The following is a 27609-nucleotide window of genomic DNA, read 5'->3' as shown; positions in this document are numbered from 1 at the left end:
TGCATGCAAAATGCCACCCCAAGCCACCTAGAAAGATCACTTGTTTTTTCCCCATATGGAACAATGGAGAGTGGAGGATGGGGTTGCTTCTTTGGGGGGCCAGAACATGGCCCCCCAAAGTCCAATCCTTCTGAAACTTTGGAGGTAGTTAGAGGAGAGTTGGGAGAAGGCCCCCACCAGGTTTGGTTTGCTTTGTAAAAATGCCGCTCCCGGAAAACCAGGAGCATGTTCCCCATTGAAAATAATGGCCGAATCTTTACGAAGCAAACCTGAATCTTTCTGAATCGGGTATTCCGAAGCGGCTGGCTGCTTCGGAATTCCCTTTATTCCTAATCTTTTTCCTGAATCACCCTGGCCCTGCACACATGTAGCATTAGTACTGAAGCACAAAGAGGGTAGGTTTTCAAGATCTGTTCCAGGCTGTGTGTGAAGCTGTATTGTCGAAGGCTTTCACGGCCGGAGAACGATGGTTGTTGTGGGTTTTCCAGGCTGTATTGCCGTGGTCTTGGCATTGTAGTTCCTGATGTTTCGCCAGCAGCTGTGGCTGGCATCTTCAGAGGTGTAGCACCAAAAGACAGAGATCTCTCAGTGTCACAGTGAGGAAAAGGATGACTCAGCTCAACCCCACGCCTCCTGAGTAGATACAAATGACCTGCCAACACCTTTTCCACACTGTGACACTGAGAGATCTCTGTCTTTTGGTGCTACACCTCTGAAGATGCCAGCCACAGCTGCTGGCGAAACATCAGGAACTACAATGCCAAGACCATGGCAATACAGCCCGGAAAACCCACAACAACCATTGTGTGTGAAGCCTTAGGAGAGATCTGTGTGAAGGAGTTTAAATGAAGTAACTTTAAGAACCGATAACTACTTTTATGAAACCGATACACTTCTTGAAAAAATAAGTTTATTTTGTTTTTATTTTTTTAAAAAAAGATCTGTTCTAGGGTTGTCACTCTGTTTACGCTTTATAGTACATCTCATTGATTAACATTTAATGCCAATTTCAATAATAGTTAGAAAAGTAGAGGTGTGTTTTAAACTTGTAGACTCATTTTGTGATCATTAGAACAGCAAAATTAGAGTCCAGTAGTACCTTAAAGTCTAACAAGATTTTAAGGGTAAAAGCTTTTGAGAGTCAAGGCTCTCTTTGTCAGATACTTTTGCAGCTGTTATGCTATTCATCCTCTAGTGAATCTACATATAGTTTCCTTTAACCTTCAGGTACAGTTTGATATATTCTTTGTTCAGTTTAGACTAGCTAGACAATTTTGAGATCACACCCGATCTCAGAGCAGAACTAGATTTAGATTAAGTCTAAATAAGAGTGTGACTCCTATACTCAGCCTGTTTACCATTCACATCCTATGATAACTACAGAAGCAACACAGGTGCTCATTTTTATCACAGTAATTCAAAATTTGTCCCCCAATGTTGCAAGGAAAGCTTTGCAAATTCGCATTTATTTATTGTGTTTCATCGTTTAGAGAAATGTATTTGAAATTGACTGTATTGACTTGCACTGTGTAATTTTCCTTGAGTCTCAGAGAAAAAGGAAGACTATAAATGATAAGTAAATAAGAAACAAATAGCACTCAATATAGAGTGACATAGCCTTTAATTAAAAAAGAATGTTGAGTTTATTCAAACCAAATTACAATTATATTTTTTAAAATATAGAAATACAGGTGCTCATTGCCCTAGATCTAAATCTCAGAATGTATGGGTGTGTGGACAAATAAAGCATCAGGCACGAAAGCCCCATTCAGTCCAGTTCCTGATGGATAGCAAACAGTGATCTCTGATACTAGTATTGTAAGCTATGGTTCCCACAGAATGTCATCCTTCTTCAATACTGACTGAATTTTCTGAGCACTTCTTAATAGCTGAAGAGAATTAGTACTCTTATTTACAGAGCAAGTACCATACACACTGCTTGTTGGAGGGACTGTGACTTCTTTAGTCACTTTCAAGTCATCAGGCTTTGATACATTAGCTGCTTTTCTTTTCAGCTTTTGAGCCTTTTGCTTCAGTTTATAAACCTACAAAGAAAAAATCCATTACAATTCTTACAAGAAAGTGTACACGCCCTACAGTCTTACAGGCGCAAGGTAATAGATAAAGAAAATAAACTGTTATTATATATTTGCCGTAAGAACATTTTTATTGTATGCAGGAATATCACTGTAAATCATATGGTAAACAAACATCAAGTCACATGTTAAATCTTGCCTAGGTTGCTTTCTAATGTTTATTTTCTTAGTACAAAGTTAATTATACAAAGGAGAAATCCAGATATTCTTAAATTCCGAAGTAGCCTCATTATCTGAATAGTGAAGACTTCTAATACTGAATTCACCATGAACTTGAAGCAGTTGCTGGAATACAAGCCTTTTAACATTAAATTTAAATTCTATCGTTTCTCAGTTTATGCTAAAGAAACATGAGAATGCCCTTGGCCTTTGGCAGAACTGCTTCCAGGAACACAGTATACCACATAGTCCTTTCTGTTTTATACAGAACCTGAGGTTCATGATGAAGCAAGGAAGATGGCTACAGTAGAGAGTACTCCTCTGCTTACTGTACTGACTGAAACACAGAGTGGAGGCGAGCCCAAGCGTCATCTAGTCCAAACCCCCACACAATACAGGAAATTCACAACTATTCCCTCCTTCCCAGTGACCACTGCTGTATGTCCAGAGGGAGGCAAAATCCTCCAGGATTCCTGGTTAATCTGGCCTGGAGGAAAATTCCTTCCTGACCCCACAATGATGATTGGCATCACCTTGGGCATATAAGAGAGGCCACAAAAGCCAAGCATCTGCTCATCCCATCCTACCCTCCCTCTCCTTATCTGCCTAAATTCATATTGAGTCATAGAATCCACATTGCTGTCATACAGCCATCTAGCCTCTTCTTAAAAACCTCCAAAGAAAGATAGCCTACCCAAGGAAGCTTGTTCCACTGAGGGAACCACTCTCATCGTCAGGAAGTTCTTCTTAATGTTTAGCAAAAAAAACTCGTGTGTCTTAATTTATCCCACTGATACTGGCTCAACAGAAAACAATTCTGCTCAATCTTCTGTGACAGTCCTTCCAATACTTGAAGATGGGTATCATATCACCTCTCTCATCTCTGAAGTATATATCATCCTTACACAGTGTGCAAGGATGATATATTATACAGTAGTGTAGTATGAACATATTTTCAAACAATAAATTAATAGTTAATTGTTCTGGCACAAGCTTCTAGATGCTGATTATCACTATTCTTCCATTTGAAAAGTGGAGCATGCTTTTATTTAACATTCTCCATTCTGTAAAGGGCATTTGAGGGCAGGCTTCTGTTGGGGAGGAAAGAGGGATTTGGGAGTTGTTATTTTGGTTTTAACTGTAAACATTTTTAATCTACTACTATAATGTACTCTACATAGTTCTCCCCTCAAAGTCAACTCCGAGACTCTAGCCGATGCAGAATGCTACAGCTCATTTACTTTCAGGAGCTAAACAACAATAACAACAGTGTGCTTATATACCACTGTTCTGGACAGATTAGTGCCACACTTAAAGCAGTGAACAAAGTCACTGTTACCATTATCCCCACAATACAGCTGGGGAGCTGGGGCTGAGAGGAGTGGTTTACTCAAGGCCACCTGCAGAGTTCAGGGCAGTAGTGGGAGTTGAACTAGCAGAGCGCTGATTCAGAGCCGAGCCACTCAACCACTATGCTACAGCATGCATATCACTCCCATTCTACAGTAACTCCATTGGCTCCCCATCAGATCGAGCTCAAGGTCATGACTATCATTACATTCAAAGCCCTTCATGGCCTTGGCCCCTCATATCTCTGCAACTGCCTCTTTCCCAATGTTCCCCCATGGCAGCTTCGTTCAACTGGTCAGTGCCTTCTATACATGTGTGCTATGTGCCATCAAGTCACCTCTGACCTATGTGACCCTATAAATGAAAGACCTCTAAAATATCCTATCATTAACAGACTTGCTCAGATCTTGCAAACTAGAGGACATGGCTTCTTTTATTGAGTCAAGCCATCTCGTTTTAGGTCTTCCTAGGGGTCATTTTGTAGAAAAAGAGCTGCAGGAACTCATTAGCATAACTCATTAGCATATGCCACGCCCCTTGACATCACCGGAAGTGTGTCATTAGCATAATTGATTTGATCAGGCCCAAAATGGCCGGGATTTGGCTGCTGCCAGATGGGGGAGTGTTCCCCCATCTGACAGTGGCCCGATCAGGGCCGTTTTGGACCCAGCCATTTGGGGCCCGTTTGTGCCTGGATCAGGGCCGAACCAGCCCGGACCAGGTCAGTGCCAGGCAGGGGAGGGTTCCCCCACGCAGCACTGACCCAATCCCAGCCATGCTGGCCCTGATCCCAGCGGAAATGGGCCCCAAATGGCCAAAAGTGGCCCTTTTAGGCCCAGATCAGGGCTGAAACGGCCCGGATTGGGTTGGTGCTGGACACGGACACAATCTGGGCTGTTTCAGGCCCAATCCAGGCCAAAACAGGCCCCAAATTGCCATTTCGTGCCTGTTTGGGCCCCGATTGAGGCCAAAATGGCCCAAAATGGCCCGATTGAGGCCAAAATGGCCCAAAATAGCCAAAAGTCAGGTGGCCGGGTCAACTTGACAGTGTCCTTTTGGGGGAACTGCCAGAACAGTGTTCCAGCGCGTTTCCCCCTCCAAATGAGCACTGGGTCTTCCTCTTTTCCTACTGCCTTCCACTTAGCATTATTGACTTTTCCAGAGAATCTTGTCTTCTCATGATGTGACCAAAGCACAATAGCCTCAGTTTTGTCATTTTAGCATCTACGGAGAATTGAGGCTTGATTTGATCTAGAACCCATTTATTTGTCTTTTTGGCCATCCATGGTATCTACAACACTCTCCTCCAGCACCACATTACAAATGAATCAATTTTCTTCCTGTTAGTTTTATTCATTGTCCAAATTTCGCATCCATACATAGTAATAGGGAATTCCATAGTTTGGATTAACTTGATTTTGGTCCCCATAGAGACATCTTTATATTTAAGGATCTTTTCTAGTTCCCTCACAGCTGCTCTTTCCACAAACTATGCAAAACTGAATTATTCAGGAGGAGTTTCTGCTCAGATTATAGGGTTGTGCAATAAGAAATAGCTCAAAAAGATGCCTTGGTATGGGACAGGGACTATAGATTATGCTACTGGATACTATCTGTTGATGTAGGAATGCTCCTAATGGGTAGTTTCCACATTATTAAAGATGTCATGTTAATTAGTTATGCTTTCTTTCAGAAAGGTTTAATCTCTGTGTTGGGATTTATGCTTGTTTTCAAATCTTCTGAAAACAAACCCTATTGTATTTGTTCATTGAATGTCCTAGCTGTTGATTATGTTGTACTGCAATGTGCAATCTGCCTTTGGTCTCAGTGAAAAAGGCTGCATATAAATAATTAAATAAATAAATAAATACATGTGTAAGTTTGAAAATAACAAACCCTCTACTCAATATTATTACTGAGGGTCAAATTATAATACAAAAGATATATGAAAACTTTCCTGCTGTATTAAAAAGAAAACAAAAATAAAAAAGAATACCCATATGAACCTCCCATTTTGAGAGGGCTCCTCAGGGCTCCTCCTACTGTTTATTTGCTCATAATCACTTGGTCAAAGACACATGTGTCAGTATCCTCAGGTGGCCTGCAGATCCCCAACTTCTGAGTCATGAGCCCTACAGAGCTGCCATTTTACCATTCTTCAGAAATACTTACTAGTGTGCATGCATAGAGATCAAATGCGTCATGTCTCCTAATACTTTGCACACATACCAAGCACAGTGGTAAGTTCAGAGATATCCCCTCCTCCCCTCAAAAACTTTCTTTCCTTTGCCAGGTCCTCTGTCTTTGCCAGGCAATCGTCCAGTGCTCTGCACTCACAGTGCCAAATCATCCTTCTTCACTGCCATGGTCATTAACTATGGCTCCTTATCTTTCTGTTATGTGACTCTGATGTCTAGCCACATGGCTACATCTCAGTGAGACCTATGCTGCCACTTGAGCATTAAAGGTGGATCCCAGGAGGATTGAAGATCACTGCTTTAAGTGACTTTTCTCACTGTAGACCTCATATCTTTACCTACAGGGGTAGAAAATCAGGTTGTGATGCAGGAACAGAGAGCAAAGATTAAGCTGCTCTCTTTCCCAATTACAGCTTCCATGGTATTTTCCAGTAACTAGTACTTCCTAACCCACATAACCATCAGGGACTGTCTGTAACGCCTTAACTTTGTCCTTATAATCTAAACTAAATAGCAACTGTATTTCAATACACTAACTTTATGTAATAAAGTATCTAAGAACTGGTTTTCTAAAAATGTTATGATTTTTCTTTGACTTTTCTTCCTTGTTTTTGGAATGAATCTCTTACATTCTCCTGGTGCCTTTTCAGCTTGGTGATCTGCTCTCCTTTAATTTCCATCTGCTTTACCAGGCAATCCAGTTCACGTTCTAGGTCTTCCCGAACCTCGTGGTTTTTAGTTTCTTGAATCTGCTTCAGCAGTTCCTGATGCTCACTGTTGAAGACAAACTCTTGTCAACCATAATTTATGCTAACAGTCCACTATCTTCCCTAGGATTTCTTCCTATGTACTCATCTTTTGAGGATTTTTCACTTGTGGACCAGACTCTGGGCTGTTTAATCATACAATAGCAAGTGACAAACCTATATTGGTTGTTCCAGAACTTACGCATGTATGTGCCTTTGGTGCAGTTTTATAGCATGTGAACCATTCTACAGTCCTCTCCAGAAAACATGCCACTTCTTGCAGAATAAAAATACACACATCAATAGAGCCTCACTCTTTATGTGGATGGTATTCTGTCTGGAAACTCTTTGTTATACTATTTGTGTAGATCTGGCTGGGTTCCAATGTTCTAATTTAGGTATAGCTGCTTTTCTTTTTTAAATGGCACCCCTCCTTCCAATGCTAGACCACAAATTGTGGTAAGAAGTCTTCTCTGTCTCAGAAGCAGTTTGCCACACTACAGGAGGGACTGCTGTTCTAAAAACACAAGCTCCCTTGGACTTGCTGGAAATAGTCATGTAGCTCCTTGGATCTCAGCTTATCTATTTGTGTTACAAACATGAACAGCAACATTGATCAGAAAGCAAATTCATTTTTAACAGAGTTTCTTCTGTTTTCTATATTATATTTGTATACAAAAGGGATGTAAAAACAAAAATAATCCTGGATCTACTTGTATAATGCCCTTAGTCCCCTGCCTGTTTCCAGATTGCTTTCAAAATTCTTTGCTCCAAACTCAAAGCATCACAGTCCTTCACATACAAATTAAAAAACAAGTACTTACAAGCTCATTTGTCCCAGCTCATCCTGCATGAGCAAGAGAAGATCAGAAAGATTTTCAGCAGCAGAAGATGTGGAACAAGAAGATCCAGATCTGCACACATCCGTCCATCTAGAAACCCTTTTTTCAGCTCCTTCCGGACATTGTGGAGTTACATGTGGACCACGACTTTTCATCATATGCAAGATACTTTGAACATTTGCAACAATAGAATGACTTGAGCTTGTAGACTTAAGGAAAAATAGCATATTAGGAAATTATTACAACTGTTAATAATCTAAATAAATCCTAATTCATGAAAAAAAATAATTACCTTCCCAGCAACAAAAGGTAGTGCTTCAGTTGGTAGGTATTGTTGTGAGCTGTATTCTTTCCACAAACTAGTATTTTTCTGAAAATTAAAAACAGGATTTGTTCCTACACACAAGAATGGCTTGCCCCTTTTAAAACCATCTTAGTTTAGTTGTACTTCACATTTATATTACATGTACTTGTTCTTTATTTAGGCTCATAGCCCAGCCCCAGGACTCACCTGGAGAAAAGGATGGGAGACCCCCGGGAGACAAGCACCCAGCTGCCTTGACAGACAGTTGTCCAGGGTGGAACAGTCACAGCAGCACACCAGCAGTAGAGTCAGGGGGCCCAGATGCTCCAGAGAAGGCAACACAGCCAGCAGCAAGTGCGGGAGGGGAAGAGCCAGAGGAGAGAGCCAGCCAGGGAAGGACAGCCATGCCCAGCATCAATGGACAGGCAGCCCAGATGCTGGCACCTCGGGAGCAAGGCCAGGGAAGCGCAGCCACACCCAGCCCCAGTGGACAGGCAGCCCAGATGCTGGCACCTCGGGAGCAAGGCCAGGGAAGCGCAGCCACACCCAGCCCCAGTGGACAGGCAGCACAGATGCTGGCACCTTGGGAGCAAGGCCAGGGAAGCGCAGCCACACCCAGCCCCAGTGGACAGGCAGCACAGATGCTGGCACCTTGGGAGCAAGGCCAGGGAAGCGCAGCCACACCCAGCCCCAGTGAACAGGCAGTCCAAATGCCGGCTGGGGTGGCACCTTGGGAACAAAGGCAGAGATGGCCAAGGCACATCGCCTGGAAAGGCCCTGCCTGCCCAGTCCTGCAGGAAAGACTGAAGGAGAAGGGGGGAGGAAAGAAAGGAGGCACACCTGGAGGAAGCCTCAGCTGGGACACGTTCGCATTCAGCCCCACCCTGCTAGAGAGGCAAGGAAGGCCAGGGGGAATTAGGGAAAGGGCAGGCACACCTGAGAGCATACACAGTTTGTCAGCATCAGGAGAGGGAAGGAGCTTGGAAGGGCAGAGGCAGCTAGAGGGAACCCTATAAAAGCTGACTCAGAAGAGTGCTCCTGGTGGGTTGTGTAGGAGTGATGGAGTGGAGTTGGAGCGGAGCGTGAGAGTGAGAGTGAGAAGAGGCGAGGAGAGTTGATGAAGGAGGAGATGGTGGAGATCAAGGGGGATGACTGGAGCAGGTTGAGCAGCTCCAGGACTGAGAGGGAGTCTGGGTGAGGTATACCGCCCCTCCTTCCACAGAGCAGGGCCCTGCAGTATCCCTGCCACCCCTTTGACGTCAGGGCTGGGCATGCCGGCGCCCCACCCAGCGGCATACGCGGCAAGCCCTGACAACCACCACCAATCTTACGTACTACCAGTACCTTCATCTCCCTTGGGGGCAGCTTGAACTTTATTCTCCCTCTGTTCAATTATTCTAATTATTTAGTTTCAAAACATTTTTTAATAATATTTTTCACGAAGAGTCCACATGGCTATTTCTCATTCACACAAAATTCTTCCCTAATTTTTCTTAACGAAGCCTCTATAACTGGGAAGCAAGCTGGAGAACTATTCCATGAATGAGTCAGTGCTGGAGATGTTTGCCATCCTGATTTTAGATTCTGATCAGCTGGGACTCTCCACATTTGAAAGGACAAAAGAGAGTCAAAACAGATATAACATGATTCTAAGCCATTATCCATCCAGAGTGTCATATTTTGCATTTTGGATAATTACCAGCCCCTTTCCTGTTAGACTTAATTTAACCTGAACTCCTAATTCTCTGAGAGTTGCAATTGACTATGAAGTTAGCAATATACAATTAGACATTCATGCTGCTTTGAAGTAGCAGGAGAGTTATAGCTGTGAATACAGCCTTAATCTGCATGTTATCTAGAAGTTCTCATTTCAACTGCCTGAAATATATGCAAACAAATATATGCCTAAAGCCAACAATCTTTATATAAGGAACTGGAGAATTCCAGCTCATTTGTTTTTAAGACTATGGTAGGCTAGCAAACCATAGCCAGACTTGGAAATATGACTCATTCTATTTTAATCTTTGCCAAGATAAGCCACATTTTTCTAGGCAGCCTTGGGAGGCAATGCTGAAACCACGGATTACAAAAGAGACAGAAACAACCTGCCTAACTAACCTCAGTAGTATTCAAGAGCAGCTATGAACTCAGAGACACTTTTTACCTTCACTGCTTTCTTCTTCCTGCTTTTCTTCTTTGCTTCTTTTTGGGGAGAAAGTGAAGACATCAAAATTCTATTCATCTCAAGTCCTGTTTGGAGCTGCAGGGTTTTTTTTTTAAAAGCAGCCAACAAAAATAATCCTTGGTTAAAAGAGAAAATACAGGTATGTTCACAGATAACTAATCCCTTCAGAAACAGGTATCAATGGAGTCCCCCATGACAGGGATTTCATCTCTTCAGGAGAACATCAAGTAAATAGCTTTAATAATTTGTCTGAACTATCTGAGTAATTTAAGAGCACTGCAGTGAATCAGGATTGTTCTCAAGGAGCTAATCTTCTTAATGGGTTAAACTGCAGTATTTACCATATGTTAACACAATACAAAACGTTTGTCAACAGACCACTGCATGTTTAAACTCATCAACAATATCTGCTCTGTGCAGCACCTATCATTATCAGCTTGTAAACATAGACGACTGGGGCTAATCAGTCTTTCAATTCAAGACATCCCGTATGCATACACGCTTTGTTTGGCCAGGAAATAACGTACAAGATCCATATTCCACTTGAACACATTAATCACTCCCTGTTGACCACTGAGAACTACTTCTTTACAATGCATTAGGTCAGCCCTGTACAATTTACGATCTACCAAGCAGAATGCAGTTCACCAGCTTTGTCTGCTCAACAATCCTACCACTTTTGCACAATTCAAACAGGTAATAGAGACATTAAGTGGGACACCATACACAGCTGCTGATTTGCTTGTGACTTTGGGGCCCACAAGTTGGGTAAACCTGTATTAGCCTAAAAAACATATTTCCTGTAGTTTCAGCAATCCTGGCAGTATCTCCTGAACTTGTGACAACTTTTGAGGCACATACTATTTACTGACCCTAAGCTATGTCTACTTACATTAAGGCTAGAATAATCAGAAATTTATTGCTATTATGAGAACACAGGTCTGATTAAACTTGCATTACATTAATGATTAAAGGTGCAGGAAAATATACAAGATAACATTAACAACCCACCATGAGCAAAGCCAATGCAAGTATTTTGCTAGAGCACTATATTCTGATTTAAACAGATTGTTTAGCTGTAACTGTTGTTCTGAGGGTCAGCTGGATAGTTACACATAAGGCATCTATGCTTGTGCACAAGTAGCTTCAAAATATTCTCTACCCAAATAACTGGTGCTCAAATCCCTTCATGCAAGGGAGACATTTTCCTCACCACACCGGCCCAAACAGGAGGGGGACCGTCTTCCTGTGCAGTTTCTTATGGCTGCCATAAGCAGCTCTGTATGTGTCAAGAGAGGACAAGCCAGCAGCAGGGAAGAAGGGCGGGCTGTGTGACTGAACAGATGACCACTGGAAGAACTTCCCTTATATACAAGCAACCTGTTTTTCTTCTTTATGGCCTATGTGCAGCAGTTGCACATAGAGATGATCAAGTAACCTGCTCTTCCAACAGGCAGAACAGAACAAACAGCCTAAATGAAGTATCAGTACTGGGGCAAGTATATTGTGTGAGATTACAGTAAATGATGCTACCCATACCATAACATGACAGAGTCTGACAGTGGCACCCTATTTAAGAAAGCAAATATACTTTGCTAAGAAAGAGTTATGGCTTTCACTACCCATTTAGTAAAAAAACCCAGTAGCACTATTAAGACTAACCAACTTTATTAAGTTTTCAAGAACCACAGTTCTCTCTGACGAAGAGAACTGTGGTTCTCGAAAGCTTATGCCTCAATAAAGTTGGTTAGTCATAAAGGTGCTACTGGACTTTTTACTATTTTGCAACTACAGACTAACATGGCTAACTCCTCTGGATCTACTACCTATTTAGGAAGCGCTGAAAAGTTTTGCCTCAAGAATGAGACACTGTTTATTTGTTTAGTGCATTTCTAAGCCACCTTTTAATGGTAGTCCTAGAGATGGTTTACAGATACAGAAATCTATGGAATCCTTTTCTGCATACGAACAGATGCCACAAAGAAATTTAACTTTTCCAACAACAACCAAAAAAAAAAAGCTGGGAAGATGGGTGGGCAGTAAGACACTCTGGGGGATTTAAGGCACAATGGCAATCAAATGGGAGACAGGCCATTACTGATAAGAGCAGCAGAAGCATTTTGAAAAAAGTCAGATTCCATGTAGAAGAATAACACTGTTTAGCAGAAGCCAATGAATAGCTTTTGTTTTAGAAAGAAAGGACAACAAGGATATTTTTTATGTTTACTAAAATAAATAATCGCTTAAAATTTTAAATATCTGTTCAGTTCTCAGGACCCTGACTTTTTCAAAAGCAAACATGGGGCAGGCTTAAGAAAGTTTTATATGCTTTATTTACAAGTGATTTAAGTCACACAGTTAGTACAAAATACCTTAATTAAGCCCAAATTAACATAGACAGGAAATAAAGTTGTGTCATGTTAGGGAGTTGTTTTCAGTACAACAGGAGGCTAAAGCAGAAATGAATCACAGCTTTCTTTGCAAATCTTGCTATTGGATTGGATCCAGCCCAAGCAACTTAGGGACACACACTGGGGGCTTTTCCGCACACACACTTACACTAGGTTTTCTGGGTATTCAGTCCACAAGGATTGGATCACTTTGGGCCTCTGTAATTCCACATTTGAAGGAGTCAAACCAAAGTGGTGTCTGTTTATTTTTTTTCGACACTAGAAAAATGCTATTTCTGCTGTGGGCTGTTTTGTCAGTTGATCAGCTGAGGACCCGTGAGTTTCCTCAGTGGATTGGCTAAGGAAACTTGCAAGGGTTTTTTTTTTCACGCAACAACCTTACAACATTCTTGTTTAAAACTCATTAAAAGGGATTTACTTCTTACTGCAGCAGTTAGCGTGCTCACACTCCATTCTTAAAATTTCTCTTAGTTATATTGCAGATGATAGAAAACTTGCAAGGTTTTTTTTAATGCAAATCTGCAATATTGTTGTTTGCAATTTATTTTTTAAAAAGAAAAAACTGGATTGGTTGCTGTTCAACCAATCAGGATGCAGGGGGTGAAACAGAGGGTGAAAAGCAGACCTCAGACTGAAGAAAGTATTCTGCACTTCGAAAAAACTCTGGTTTGACTTCGCTGGAAAAAAACATCAGGGTAGATGCACAGGGGGAAAGTCTGCAGAAACCCAAGGGGGAAATTGACTCTGCAGCCGATGCAGCCTTTCACCAAAAAGAATGCAAAAAAGTCTGGGAAGCAGTTTGGAAGCTGAATCAGGGTATTTTGACCATGTGCAGAACTCTGAATTGAAACTGAAGCAATATGCGGTCAGAACTGATGAAAAAGACCAGTGCAGAAGACCCAGGATTCCTGATCTTCTCAGCTCTCTCCTTCCCCAGCAAAGTTTATTCCCAGAGTCACAGAGCCATATGGAGGTATGTGGGTTGGGAGGCTGCTCTCTTCTACCTGTTCCCTCAGCAAGGCTCTGCATCTGCAAGAGTCAGAGCCTTTGCATGTCCCCCCACCCTCACAGCTATTACTCAGATGGGTCATGCAACCCTTGGAAAAAACTTTTGTGGGGTCGTACATGCTTACTCTGGGGAGGAGAGAGCCAAGACCACCCACATTCGTCAGTGCTTTCTGCTGCTGGGCTGCAGGATCCCGTTCACTAAATTAGTGTGGAAATCCTACAGCTTGGCTTTATCACCTGGGCTGCCTTGTCTTGTATTAGCTTACGATGATGTTGTTCTTCCTGAAGCTTCACCTCCAAGTGTTTGATCTTTTCCTTAAAAATGAAGGGAGAAAATTAAATAAAAATAACACATAATATCAAAGATGAACCAAATTTTTACAATGTATAAAGTGAAAAAAATTAATGCAGTGCTGGAAGACTAGGACTAACGCTTTCAAATGCAAGATGAGATGTTGAGATTAAGCAGCAGGAAACAGAGGTGTCTTTGTTGTACTAAAAATACATACAGCTCTAAGAGAAGTCTCAGCTGACAGACTGGCAAATGTTAGGCTCACAGTGTAATCCTAACCTCCAATCTTGAAGAGTTTAGGGTGACAACTAAGCCCTACACTGCCGTACCTACAGTCAGTGCACAAACAGAGCATGTCGGAGCAAGTGCAGGACTTAGTCTGCATCATAAGCTTCTTCAGTCCTAGCCATGCCCCTGGTGCCAGTGTAGCACTATCAGCAAGAACCCTGGCATGTCTTTGAAAATCCCTATTGACACATTGGATTAAATCCACCAATCTGTCAGTGAAAGGAAATGACATTCGTGAATCTGCTGTATTCAAGACACAGCTAAGATTTTGCCTTATTCTGGGCAAAACTTGAACCAGGAACTTTGGATATGCCATGCCTTTCTGCACTGTCCTCCTTGCCTTGATATATTCGGCTGATATAGACATCAGGGTACCTAATGTAAAATCTTTTTTCCTGTGTAGCCGGTTAGAAGACTGAACGAATTGCCTTGTCCTTCTGTTTGCCCACTGTTGCCAAAGGCAAGGGTTTTCTTCTTGTTAGACCACTTAATGGGGTCAGAAGGAACTCATGGCCCCTGGTTGACACATGGATTACTTTTCCCAGTGAGCTACCAGGAAACTGATAGGAATGCCTTTTGTGAAGATATCATTGTGTGTGCCTTTTTTGCTGCCCTGGTGTCTGCAACCTCTTACCTGGCAAACCAGTGGTGCTCTGAGCCCATGCACCCCAGGACCTGAATCCCTGAACGAGCTACATGAGCATGTGGATGCTGTGGCTAGAACAGCCATGTTTCTTTCCTTGTGTGTGCACCTAGCAAAAAGGGAACTCAGTTGTAGGAAGTGACTCAAACCCAGAGTATATTTAGTTCTAGATTCCTCCTGGTCATACTGTGGTACTCCTCACAGTGGAGGATGCGGTGTTTCTTTTGTTCTCTTCCTTGATCTGTTGCAGGTAAGAGGGATCATATGAGGGCTTTTCTGCTTTAGCCCCATACACACACCCTTCTCCCTCCTGCTCCCTTCAGCCTTGGAGCAGACAAGGGCCTTACTGGCTACCACCACTCTGGTTGGGAGTTCAAACAGAGAGGGCCCAGAGCAGACCCCCTTTCACTTCACCCTTCCTAACAGTGCCCTTCTGCTGCTGAGGGCATTGCCAAGTGACCAACTGAGCTTGAGGACCCTGATAAAGGAAAACAATCTGCTTTATTCAACAGGGGCAATCACTAAACAGGTGAGGTAAGAAACACTTGTAGCGAAGTTTAACAGGGAATACATTTACAACAAGCAGAGCAAAATTACACTTAAAGGAACTGGCAAGAAAACAATGAAGCATCCTAACGTAGTTTACAGTGATTCCTACAATACCTGAACCTTCCTGGGTCCAACCCACCCTCCTGGATGAGGAATCTTCTCCTGCTGGTAGCTACATCTCTTCCACACAGCTCCTGAGAGAATACCTTCCCCTTTCAGGTGGGCCTTATATTAGTTGTCCCATAGCCCAGCCTCCTCAGTGATGACTGGTTTTCCTTTTACCTCCATTTTCCTTACTTTAATCCTGAAGTAAGATCTTGGGAAATGTAGGACTGCAGGAGAAATGGCAACCAGGCCTATTGGAAATGTACCAGAAGGCTTCAGGCTCCCCTGAGGCCTACAGGACCAGGGTCATGGCAATTGTGTAGGGTGGAGTGGCTTGACATCGCAGGCATATGACCACATCAGCAACTGCTAGTTGGTTGTTTCTGTCTGTCCATCACAGGGATTTTACTGATGCACCTCTTCATGACTGATGGGTTGTGTTGGGGCTGCTGTGCTCTTTAAGCACTGACAAGGGTTTTTTTCTTTCACGTATGCCCCATCAGCTGGACAAGCATAAGAGCCTGAGAAGCAGCACTAGTGCCATTCCAGTGATATGCTGAGGTCTTAGGATGGGGCTACTTGAAAGTCAACTAACAATGGTCTCACATTTACTTACTTCTGCAGCTTTCTGAGTGCCAGTAAGTCGCCAACATTCTTTTTCTAGAATTTCAAGCTTGTCAAGTTTTGCACATAACTCTACTTGATTCTGATCTTTTTCCTTCTGGAGCTGGGTCTGAAAATATATATAACAATTTTGCAACTAATTGTGGCAAACCTAGCTTAAACAATTCACAGCAAATTCAAAGCCACACAAGATGTCATAGTTAGAACCCTGATTCAGCAAGTGCCTAAGGCACATGGTAGGAGGCTTATATATACACAGAACTGTTCATGCATGCAAATCTATACATAGCTGGCACTGGTTAACATGCTGTAAACTCACTCATATGTGTGGAAAGTGATGCAGATTGACAGGGATTTGATGTATACATGCACCACAATGCAGTTATACATACATTCCCCATTAGCACTGGCTGACATGAGTAAGGAGACATCTTTCTATCAGTCACAGGATACAACTTGGAATATGTCTTTTTGGCAGGTCTGTTGCACATAGCTATTACTTGCATGTTACTAGTTTTTTTGTAACATTTCCATTTGACTATTTTTAGTTTGGGGTAGAAATACCAGTTTCTAGTATTCCAGTTTGTTCAGGTTCTCAGATAGCAAGAAATGTTCATATATAGTTATTGGTATTTTTCAACTTAAAACCATCCTTAGTTCCACGCACAACACTAAGAGCTGTTTCCTGAACAACAGAACATCTTTTATGTATAATTATGAAAAGTTTCCCATTTGCATACAAAACAATGTTTACTTAAAATCTCAGTTGATAAGGCTATAAAAGTCTTCTATTAAGAAATCCAGGAAGAATATTTGAGAGTTTATTTTCATTTATACCACCATCCTATCCAAGAACATGGGTAGGATAAACAAAAGAGGAAAGAAATTATAAATAAATTTGAGCCCTTATTATTGCTAGTTTTGTTATCTGTGAGATGGGCACTGGATCTGGAAGAGCCACGTTTGAATCCCCACTATGCCATGGAAGCTCAATGGGGGTGGCCTTGGACCAGTCACAAACTCTCGGCTTAACCTACTTCACAGAATTGTTGATAAGAAAAAATGGAGATGAGAAAAATTATGTAAGCTACTTTGGGTCCCTATGGGGGAGAAAGGTGAGATATAAATAAAATAAAAAAATTAGCTAGTAAGTGACACATCACTGTCAATGCTGAAAATACAAAATGAAAGATGATTTTATATTTTCTCATTATAGCTGCTATATGAAGACTAAACATAAATCCTGCACAACTTGAACTTAGCAAGGCGTTTTTGTTTTGAAAGACCATCTATGAAGATGGTATACAAGCAAGATAAGGGAAGAAAGATGCACAAATAAAGTTATGGCATAGCCTTTTTACACAGGGCATCAACAGAAGAAGAAACACAAGATAGGAGTTATTACACCTGTGTACCTGCTTTTCCAGAACCAACTTCTTTTCCATCTCTGCACTGGTCACCATTTTCCTCATGTAATCTAGTTGTTTCTCCAACAAGGAGCAGCGATATTGCGCTGCACTTAACTGAACACTCACATCTAAGATACAGAAAAAGAAGTGTTTACTTCTTTTGTTTACTTCATTTATAACTCCACATTGGCACATATGACAATAAAGATTAATTGCTCTCACCACAGCTAGGGCCTGATTTACAGCTACAGAATCTATGACATTATTCTACCCTGCTTATATTACTGCATCTGCTTCAGAGAGGCTGGCCATTTCAAAACTTCACTTTTAGAAGCTTTTAAACTGTTTTCACTCCATAAGAAAATTCAGAAATATACTATGACTCTTACAAAACTAATACAATTTTTACAGGAATAGCACTATCAGTCAGTTTTATAGGGAATGAAAAAAGTATTGAAGAGGATCTTTCCTTCATACAATAAGGACTAAGTATTGACCAGAAAAATTAATACATCATAGATTATGCAAAGTTTCCATAAATTGTAAGATATCCCATACTTGCTTCAGTATCTTAAACCCACATTAAGTTTTGGGCAATAAGCAAATACAATCAACTGAATAAAGAACTGGAAGGCAGATGATCAGCTAAAAATTACTGAATCACTAAACAACCCTGTTTACTACAGATCCTAATTACACATTAGGGGAGAGAATAAATACAACATGTCAAACTAGCAACATAAACACTCCTCCGAGATTAAGGTGTAACAGATGTGGCTGGTAAGGCTGTTATCAGTGATACCAGGAAATACCTTTCCGTTCTTGCATCAGTTCCTGATTAGCTATATCCTTCTCATTTGATTCATGCAGCAAAGTTTTTTTATACTGGGCAGCTTCTCTGGAAAGGCAATTCAGGTCATCTTCAGCCTGTGACCTCTCCAACTCAAGACGATGGATCTTTTCTTGCAGACTTTTCAGAGCTGACACTAGAGCTAGTGAACAAGCAGCTTAATTCTTAATTAGTGTTATACTTCATATGTAAATCAGTCATGTTTGTCTAAAAAAATATGGAGGGGGGTTGGAGAAGTGGGTTCAAGGTAGTCTGCAGCCCACCTACATCAACAGAGCCCAAACTAAGTTACATTAATCAGAATGCCTTTATCAACTTGCAACAGTTGAGATATTACATACCTAGCCATTTTATCTCTGCACGCCTCTTTAGCTGTCTGAAACATACAATTGTTTAAAGAACCACACACCCTTCATTTGAATGGAAAACTGAAGAGGCAGAGATAAGCTAGTCTCTTTCATTTTCTCTTACAACATCCAATTCTACATAACCACCACTCAAGCTGAGGAAGATGAGCAGATAGAGTAAGCCAATCACAAAATGAAATGGACTATATAGTTCTACTAATATCTCTGTCAGTCCTCCTGGCATAACCTATGTTCTGGGATATTTTCTATGCCAAGTGGAACTAGAGAACAAAGAACAGAACAAAGAGTATAGTAAAATAACTATAGTCATTTTCAACAGAAATGCATTATTATTTATGTATGACGCACCAACAACATACATGTTTTAGAGAATACGGGACATATCCTTGCCTCAAGGAGCTTAAAATTTGAGATAAAAGAGAGGAACAAGGATAAAAATACATTTCTCCAGTTATATGTACTTAGTTTCAGTAGAAGAAGGGAATTAAGGATTTGTGCCAAAGGCTTGAGAGAGGAAGAGAGCTTTTGAGGAAGGTTTGAAGTAAATATGATAGGTGGTATATGCACGTGGTCAGGAATACGCTTTCAGACAGCCGGCAGAAAGAACGGTCATTTGAAAGAATGCAACAAACAACGGTGGAGCTGGAGCACCAAAGGTAAGGAACAAGAAGGAGAAAATCCATGAAGGCCTTTGACAATAGAAGATCATGCTGTATCTAGGACAGGACCAAAAGCCAGCATAGGAATATAAGGGAGAAGGGGCTTCACATGGTCAGAATTACATGAATGGTGAATGATTCTGATAGTAGAAGATTGCCCCAAAGTGATAAGGGCAACATATGAACAATAAAGACAACAGAAAAGGAGATTACAGTAGTTAAGGCGTGAGAGAGAAAATATGAACTAGAGTTTTTGCTGTGCTTACAAAAAGGAAGGACTCAATTTTTGCAGTGCTGTAAAGGAAAAAGTGACTTGACTTAGAAACAGATTGAATAATATAGGGGAGACAAGAGCCACAGATAAAGTCATAGCATTATACCTGTTCTAGGCAGAAGATGATGATGTCAGTGGATATGGAGAGTGTATGAGGAGGAGGAGGAGGAATGGGAGAAAAATGAAAAGCTCAATCTTGGATATCCTGAATTTGAGAGAACAACGAGACATCCAAGTGGAAATATCACAACAAAAAAATGGAGTTGTGGGAATGGATGGAAAAAGAAAAGTTCAGAGGCAAAGCTAGGTGTCATCAGCATACTGAAAGCCCTGGAATTTCATGAGGTCTCCTGAGGCCATTGTGTAGATATAGATATATAGAAGATATAGAAGAGCTGGAGGAGAGAAAGTCAAGGCAGTGGGAGCAAGTAGCACCCTCTGAGTCTGGAAATAAAGGGAATTTCTTAGTTGAGGGTGGAATTCGCCAGTTGTTCACTGGATCTTTGTGACTCAGTCATCTGCAGCCAGCATTTGGGAACACACAAACATCTAGCATAAGGCTCTAATATAGAAGGTGACCCGAGTCAGCTTTGTATAGCTGGCAGACCAGGCGCTTTAGTCTGCATGAAATGATATATTTAGTCACGGAATGATATCTGATCAACAGAAAAAGGGGGCTGTACAGCATTCATGCATTTTAAGTTTTCTAGGCAGAACAAAGGCATTTATCCCCACCTCTGTCCCACTTGCAATGTTTGCTTTACTCTGTGAACCGAGTTTTCAGATAATGAAATATTCCAAGGGCAAGTGAAGTAAAATATTAAATAGATTATCTCCTGCATAGTTTAACAGCAGTAAAATAGATTTCATTTTCAGCAACCCCACCCCCCACCCCATGGTTTCATGACATTGCCAGTACACATGGGGGAAATCATGGGGAATCTTTCAATAAAGAAACTATTCTGAAATCTCTTAAATGTACTTCAAGCTAATCTAAAGTTTTCAAAGAGCAGAATGTGAAAAAATAATAAATTCCTACACAATCCTATAAATTACATGGCTGTTAATTACTCAGTAAATGCATACTCAAACTCAAGAATAAAATCTGATCATATTTCTTTGAAATGCATAGCACGTCCAAGTTGCCTTCATCTTTTTATTTTGTATATAAAAAATCCAAAACCGAGAAAAGGAACGTAACTCATATGTATCTATTACAAGCTTAAATAAATCTACACAAGTCACTTGTTACAAGTTTTCATGATCCTACAGTATCCAGTTTGCACAGGTTTTCATTTTTTGTAATTATCAAGTAGTAATAATTAATTAGAATTTGACTGTTAAGGGGAGAGTTCACTGTGCAATGATGTCCACAGACAACATTAGGATAAGCAGCCACAATGCCTCTGTATTTAACTGATGGAAATGGGGGTGCACATATATCATGGAGAAATGATGGTGGGAGGTTAGTAACTATTTCTGAACTACTCAAAGTCGAGAAACATCTAGGTATCCTTGGACTGAACTTCAAAATCAAAAAAGGCATCTAACTTGAGTTTTTACCATCAGTTAAGATGCACATGATCAATGTTCTTCAGATTTTAAAAAAATTCTGCCGCTTCAATACTTTCTTGTTTCCTCTCTCAAATATATAGATGACCAAATTTCCTTTCAATTGCTCTAAGAAAGAAGGAAAGAGTGCAATCTAGCATTAATCTAACCATAAACAAATTGGCTCAGAGTGCCTAGTAGTTTATCATAAAGAATATAACCTGGATAGTATGGTAACATACAATTCAGATAAGCAACTACTGGATTGTTTCTAAGGTCTATCTACAATTTAGAGAAAAATGAGAGGCAGGCCTCTGCTATGCAGGAGAAAAAAGTACCAATTACTAATGGTCAAAATCTAAAAGTAATATAGCAATAATAAGATATTGTTAAAGCATCATAGCCAGTGCACACATATGTCAATAACAAGTGTCCATGTTCCAGTTTAGATCTTTCCAGCTGGTTCTCCTGTCTGTATCCTCAGCCAGGATAGCAAGTTTAGCACCTATAGGAGACTTTTTTTCTGCTGCCACTTCCTTTCATTGGAATGCCTGCAAAGCCCCATCTTAATTCAGCTAAAGGGAAGGCGTTGGCCACCTGTTGATTTTCCTATCAATTGGGGAGACATCTGTTTGATACGATATTTGGAAGGGACAATGAAGTTTTGTATTGTAGGGCAAACTTTCTTTTTTCAACCTGTGGTAGATTGTTGTGATCTTAGGTCAGGCATTGTTTTTAATGATGTGTGGTATAAGCTGATTTGGGCAGAAATTGGAAAAGTGGAACATAAATTTTTAAAATAAAATAAATACTCCATCAATCTCAGAAAGCATTCCAGGCCAGCAAAAGAGCTTTGTTTCAATTTATCATATACAAAGGCTATTAGAAAATAATACAGTACTCAACCTCTATTTTTGGAAGCTCAAGTCACCGTTTGGGTTCTAAACTATGATTTAAAAGATTTATACCCCTTCTTTTGATCACATAATTAACATAAATGATAATTTGGCATTCTATTTGAATAGAGCTACTGTATCTTGTCAGTAAAGGCCACTTACCAAACAAAGCAAGCTAAAACAGGAATGTGTCTTCCCTCTCAGGCAATTTCCCTTTATTCCGTACCTGAGACTTGTATAGCCCCACCCCTGCCTATCTGCACCTGGAAAAGTTGCCAGCTTTGATAAATACCCCAGATAACTTCTTCACTGTTTAAGATTTGTAACTGAACCCACCACTGTTCTTCAGACATTTTCCTTGGATCATAATAAAGCTTGATGCTAAAGCCAGAGGTCCAAAATTTATTTGACAGAAGCCAAGATGATTTCCTAACTAGGTTTCACGTTAGTAAAAACTTACATTGCACTGATTTACCTTGACTATTAGGTGCAGGAGTGTCTGTTGCAACAGCTGCTGTCTTCTTTGGCCACAAGTCACCAAACGGAGTGGGGATTTTTTGTGGAGGCTGAATATAGCTTCCTATGTAGCTGTGCTTCGACTCAATATCCACAGACTGAAGAAAGATAACAATGCATTGTCACTGACAGCACTAACTGAGTATTAATCCAGCCACATTTTCCCTGATAGCTGACAAACACAAAGCTAGTCTTCAAATCTATCGAGACAAGAATAAAACAATGTGGTCGCTCAGAGATTAACTGGATTATTGCAGCTCAAACTTGCATAAGAAAGTTCCCTGAAGAGACAGTTGTGTATAAGGCACCACAACACATTTCTTTAGTTACATTGTCCTTCCTGTTAAAAAGTACAACTATGGTAGCTTGTAACAGAAAGAGATGGGGAAGGAACTACTCCCCCTCCCCCCCCAGGACTTCCTGAACAATGTTAGCTCACCCTCCCCTCTTGGCGCATCGCTCCCTACTCCTTCCTTTCCTGCTCCTGCATGACAGAAGCTACCGGATTTCTGGTAACACCTACAACTCTGCCCAAATGGGTTTCTGTGCACAGAGACCCTCTTGCCTCAAAAATCCTTCGCTAGACTAAAGTGTGTGATGCAAACACAACCAGCTTGGAGGGGAGGAACACTTTACTCAGAAAATAAAAAGGGGAAAGGGATGATTGCTTTAGGAATCCGGGAAGACCGAAGAGAGAAGCATCACCACGTTAAAGGCACTGATACCTGAACAGACAAAACAAAACATGGGGGAAGGTTAGGAGTGGGAAAACACATGGCTGGAAATGCAAAGCATTCCGAAGAAAACAAAACAAACCGTAACTCAAGCTAGCTGTACTTTTCACTAGCAAACTGCAGTCATATTACTCAACTGTTGTAGGGTTCCACAGATCATAGCACCTGCCTCCCATCATGAACATAACCCTGCAAAACCAACACTCAGTATCCTTTGTATGGACATAAACTGGAGTTTCTTGGTGCTGGGATTTTAACAGAGCTGGCAAAGCTCTTCTGAGGAAGAATAGCCAATTGATGGCAATCCGTTTTGAAGAAGTAAGGTGTGCTTTCACACCTCCCAAACAAAGCAACCCATTCTCTATTGCCCAAATCGGTCTTTCTAAGGCAAAGATGCTGCCAGAATGCGATGAGTGTATCTGGGGCGTTTACTCAGTGAAAGAAAATGTCCACCAAAGAAAAATATGCAATATATATATATATATATATGGAAACAATTACAAGTGCAAGGGTAATGAGCCTTTATGTGCAATCTGTCATGACCTAGCAAAGGCATGTTTATTATTCAGTTTCTATGCGCTATTGTGGTGCTAGGAGTTTTCTGAGCACTGGATGCTGTATTTTTCCTGTAGATAATAAAAGATAATAAAATAAAATGATACTTTCTCACAATACCAATGAAAGCAACTCTATACTATATTTTACAGGTGTCGAGAATGAGAAGAGTGACTGATCCATTGAGATTTATGGCTGAGAGGAATTTGAATCCAGGTGCAGTCCAAGTCTGACCCCCTAACCACTACACTTCTTTGGGTACTTTTAAAAAATTAGCATGAAGGCACCTAAAGTCATTCCATTACTAAAGTGAAGAAAGTTTTTGCCTGATAAGCACCTAGTGATTGTTACATGGGAATCCAACTTATGCTCTTCTATGTGCATACATATATCCTCAATGTCATTTTTAATCACACTGAACTGCCTAGATGCATCTGATGCATCCCAAACTAGGTCTCCAGTTATTGTGTATAACTAACATGGGAAACTGTACATTCACTTAGTTGATTTCACAGTTAGGATAAAACTTTCTGTCACCATTATAAAAAAATGAATACAGAAAATAAAGTAACTCTAGACTCCACGCTTCTATAAAGGTCAAAGGTCTACGTTATTTTTGCCTCCATGAACATTATTCACACTTCTTTTAAACTGAGAAAATTATATGTATTAACATACCCATTCCAGATAGTAGCTTTTTTACATATTGCCATTGAATTACTTGAATGAGAGATTCTTACCCCAATCTATAGAAGCATCACCTTTTATGGCTCCAATTTCTGTTTACTTGGGAGTTAAGTCCCACTGAAAGCAGTTACACACAGGGTCAACTTGCCCATCTTCTAACAGTGATTATAAAAGCATACATATAAAAAAACAGCATCTTCAGAAAAGTGGGGGATACTTTCTGCTTTCCCCATCTATGTTAAAGGACTAAACAGCTTCGCTCTTTTGAAACTGAGAACTGACCAAAGTGCTGCTAAAGATACATGGTAGATTACTCACCTCCATTACAAAGGATACAATGTTCTCTCACCTGAAAAGAGAAAGAAAGCAATCTATACCTAACTTCACAGTTTGAAGAAGGAATAGCATCTCTCCACACTATTTGTTTTCTCATATTAAACAAAAAATGCAGTGGAAAGGAAGGAGGACGAGCATAAGCTTACAAACAAGACACAGGGAGTATTCAATATAGCAGTTTCCTACATACTTGTAATGCAGAAAAATCACTATTAGATAATGCACTCTGTGTTGTATTTTGTGATCCATCACTGTTCAAGTTCCATTTCTGGATCTTTTGTGCAAGTTTATACCTAATTAAAGAAATTAAAACTTTTGTCCAGTTTGTCTGGAAAGACAATATATCATATGCCTTTCAATGGTTAATGTTCCCTAGTCCTTCATCCTTTTTTTTTCCTTTCAAAGGATTTCTCTACTCCTTCCCCAGACTTTATACACCAGCACTTAAGCTTGCACATTTTACTTTTTGGCAGGTTACATTTGGATGTGTCATAACATCTGATTGCCACCAATAAACTACATCAAGCAGGCCTGACTTAAATGTTCTGCACAAGGGTTAGGATTTAGGCACTCAACAAATAATGAATTCGTTAATCAGGGTATGCAGAGAGATAAATGTCCATTTGCAAAAACACAGAAGGCCACACACAAAATTAAACGCAACCAGGAAAATGATCTGGGCATATTTTGAAGAACCTTGAGGCGTACCATGCTGCATAGTTTCTCCAATCTAACACTGCTGCTGCACAGCTTTTATTTATTTATGCTGGCACAGGAAAAAGGTGCTGTCGGAGTCCTCCAGCCCTCTGTCAGGTGAAATGAAATTAATGAAAAAGATGGTATGAAGTGGACAGCATTTTAATGTATGGTTGTAGCAAAGTTGTTTTGTGACTAATCATAGGGCTGGAGGATGCCATACAGTATCACCCCTAATATAAAAACAAAGCCAGAGATGAAGGTCTACATAAAAAGCCCAGATAAAGCCACTCTGTTCCTCTGCCCAGGGTCAGGCGAAGAACGAAAATATTTCTTATTATGATTTGTAAACTCATCCTGCAGAGGAGAACAATGATAAATCTTTCTGCAAACTCTGCCTCTTGGGTCTGCCACTTGAATCCTATTTACACAATGGGCATAACTGAGAACAGAGGTAATAAAATACAGGCTCTTTTCCCCCCATAATGGAACCTGAAAGTAAAAAAACTCTGCATCACTGGGCAGATGCAAATTTCTTTTCTTGCTACCCTGACTAGCAACCATCAAATATTCTACTATCATTGGGCACCCATAGCCAACCATAGCTATTACTTTCAAGCAAACAGGCTTCACCTTAAGAGGCCAAATACTACAAAATTAACACTGAAAACTGAAGAAGTGCACTTGTGAGGACAGAAAACCTGCTGCCTGGTGCTGTTCCTTTCCCCTGACAATTCAGAAGAAAAGCATTGCCCACCTAGACAGTTTCCTCTACAAAATCGTAGGAACCAACAAAATTTATTTGAGGAAAAGAGCTTTGACTCTCACACCATGAACATCTTGGTCTCTAAAGTGCTACTGGACTCAAATCCTGCTGTTCTACTACAGACCAACACCGCTATCCACCTAAAACTACCCACACACCCGTTTAATTTAGTAGGTAGCAGCAGTGGCTATTTATCCCCCACCCCTCATTCCTTAAAGGCACAGGGACCCGCTTCAGCCCTCTCAGTGTCAGCTGCCAGAACCCCATATTGCCTCGTCTGAAGGGGGCCTGCGGCAGAGAAAAGACAGCACGAGAAAACATTTTGGCTGTTTGGCCGAGCCCACCCAAGACGGAGTAGAAGAGAGAGGCCAGAGAGAGCCTAAGAAACAGCTTCAAGTGAGCGGCCGTGTTGGTCTGTAGTAGAAGAGCAAGATTCGGGTCCAATAACACCTTAGAGACCCACTAGATTTCCAGGGTGTGCGCTTTCCAGGATCAGCGCAGGAAGCACTTTTAAAAGGCCTTTAAATCACCGCCACGGCCTCTTACAATAGATAGCCCAATTTCTTTGTTAAAGCTTTACTCGTTCCACATCCTTGAGGCGCGCATGTCTTTATGGAGGGTCTCGGAGGAAGAACAGCCCGGAAAATATCAAGAGATTCCGGGAAGGAAGGAAGGAAGGGGAAAGGCTGGTGACTGACTTCCATTTTGACGTCGGGCATGTAACGGGCAGAGCCGCAACAGCCCGCCAGTCCGAGACGTGGGGGAAAAACCAGCACAAAAAAGGCAAGTACACGGTTTCCACCGCTGCTCTCGCTACAACCGCGTCCTCCCTTAAACTCCCCCTGACCTGCTGCTTGCAACGGAGATTCAACCCGTGACCGATTTTAAACACGCCGCCTCTCCTCCCGCTCTCGCAGCCTCTCCACCCCGCCTCTCTCTGACCCCACAGGCCGCACCCCTCAGCCAACAGCTTCCTTCCCTCGGTTCCTGGCGCTGCGCTCGGGGTAGAGAGGTGTGTGCCAAGCAGCTGTTTGTTTCCGGTTGTTGCTCTCTGAAGTTTGATTGGCACCGACTCAGTTCTCCTTAACAGAAACGTGAAAAGGCATAATCCAAAAGCAAGCCATGTGCAAAGTGCGTTCCCTTCACTGTACAATAAATTCAGGCACCCATGATTATCGCTCCCACCCGCAAAGGCTAGCATGCTTTCCGCAGCTGCATGATAGCTGTATGAAAACGAACATGAGATTATTTCTGTTTACGTTTCTCTTGCTAGGAAATACTTAATCTGTTGAATTCCTGCCTGTTGGGCAGTTGTTAACTGCACAAACATCCTACCAGGAAAAAAAATGGTTACTGTGACGGATTGCATGTTTTAAAGGCGGTATGCACACAGTTGCAGGACTATTAAGGGTTAATCCCTCACCGAATCAGAGCTTTGAGTGGTAGGCCATTATAAGGGATCTGATTGGGTAGCATGAGCTGAATGAGGAGGGTCTTTTTCACTCCTAGCGG

At 41.2% G+C, this 27609-nt stretch overlaps 1 protein-coding gene across 2 annotated transcripts; it reads right to left on the bottom strand.

Annotated features, from left to right (window-relative positions):
• Nucleotides 1–1604: 1604 nt before the first annotated feature.
• CEP57L1 (centrosomal protein 57 like 1) lies at nucleotides 1605–27028 on the bottom strand. 2 transcript variants are annotated; one of them, XM_054980832.1, is made up of 12 exons: nucleotides 26945–27028; nucleotides 24618–24648; nucleotides 22283–22421; nucleotides 18022–18201; nucleotides 17216–17337; nucleotides 15793–15909; nucleotides 13537–13614; nucleotides 9860–9955; nucleotides 7684–7761; nucleotides 7374–7600; nucleotides 6433–6577; nucleotides 1605–2045 (listed from the first exon to the last, which is right to left on the bottom strand). In XM_054980832.1, the coding sequence occupies exons 2-12, from the start codon at nucleotides 24621–24623 to the stop codon at nucleotides 1824–1826; spliced, it is 1410 nt and encodes a 469-aa protein (XP_054836807.1). In that variant the 5' UTR covers nucleotides 24624–24648; nucleotides 26945–27028; the 3' UTR covers nucleotides 1605–1823. The 2 variants fall into 2 exon arrangements, with proteins under 2 accessions (XP_054836807.1, XP_054836798.1); XM_054980823.1 differs by lacking the exons at nucleotides 24618–24648; nucleotides 26945–27028 and adding an exon at nucleotides 23195–24340.
• Nucleotides 27029–27609: the final 581 nt, after the last annotated feature.

The sequence above is a fragment of the Eublepharis macularius genome, chromosome 1, assembly GCF_028583425.1.
Source record: "Eublepharis macularius isolate TG4126 chromosome 1, MPM_Emac_v1.0, whole genome shotgun sequence".
Lineage (NCBI taxonomy): Eukaryota > Metazoa > Chordata > Lepidosauria > Squamata > Eublepharidae > Eublepharis > Eublepharis macularius.
Note: the sequence above shows the minus strand (reverse complement) of the source record. Positions and strands in the feature narration are given on the sequence as shown.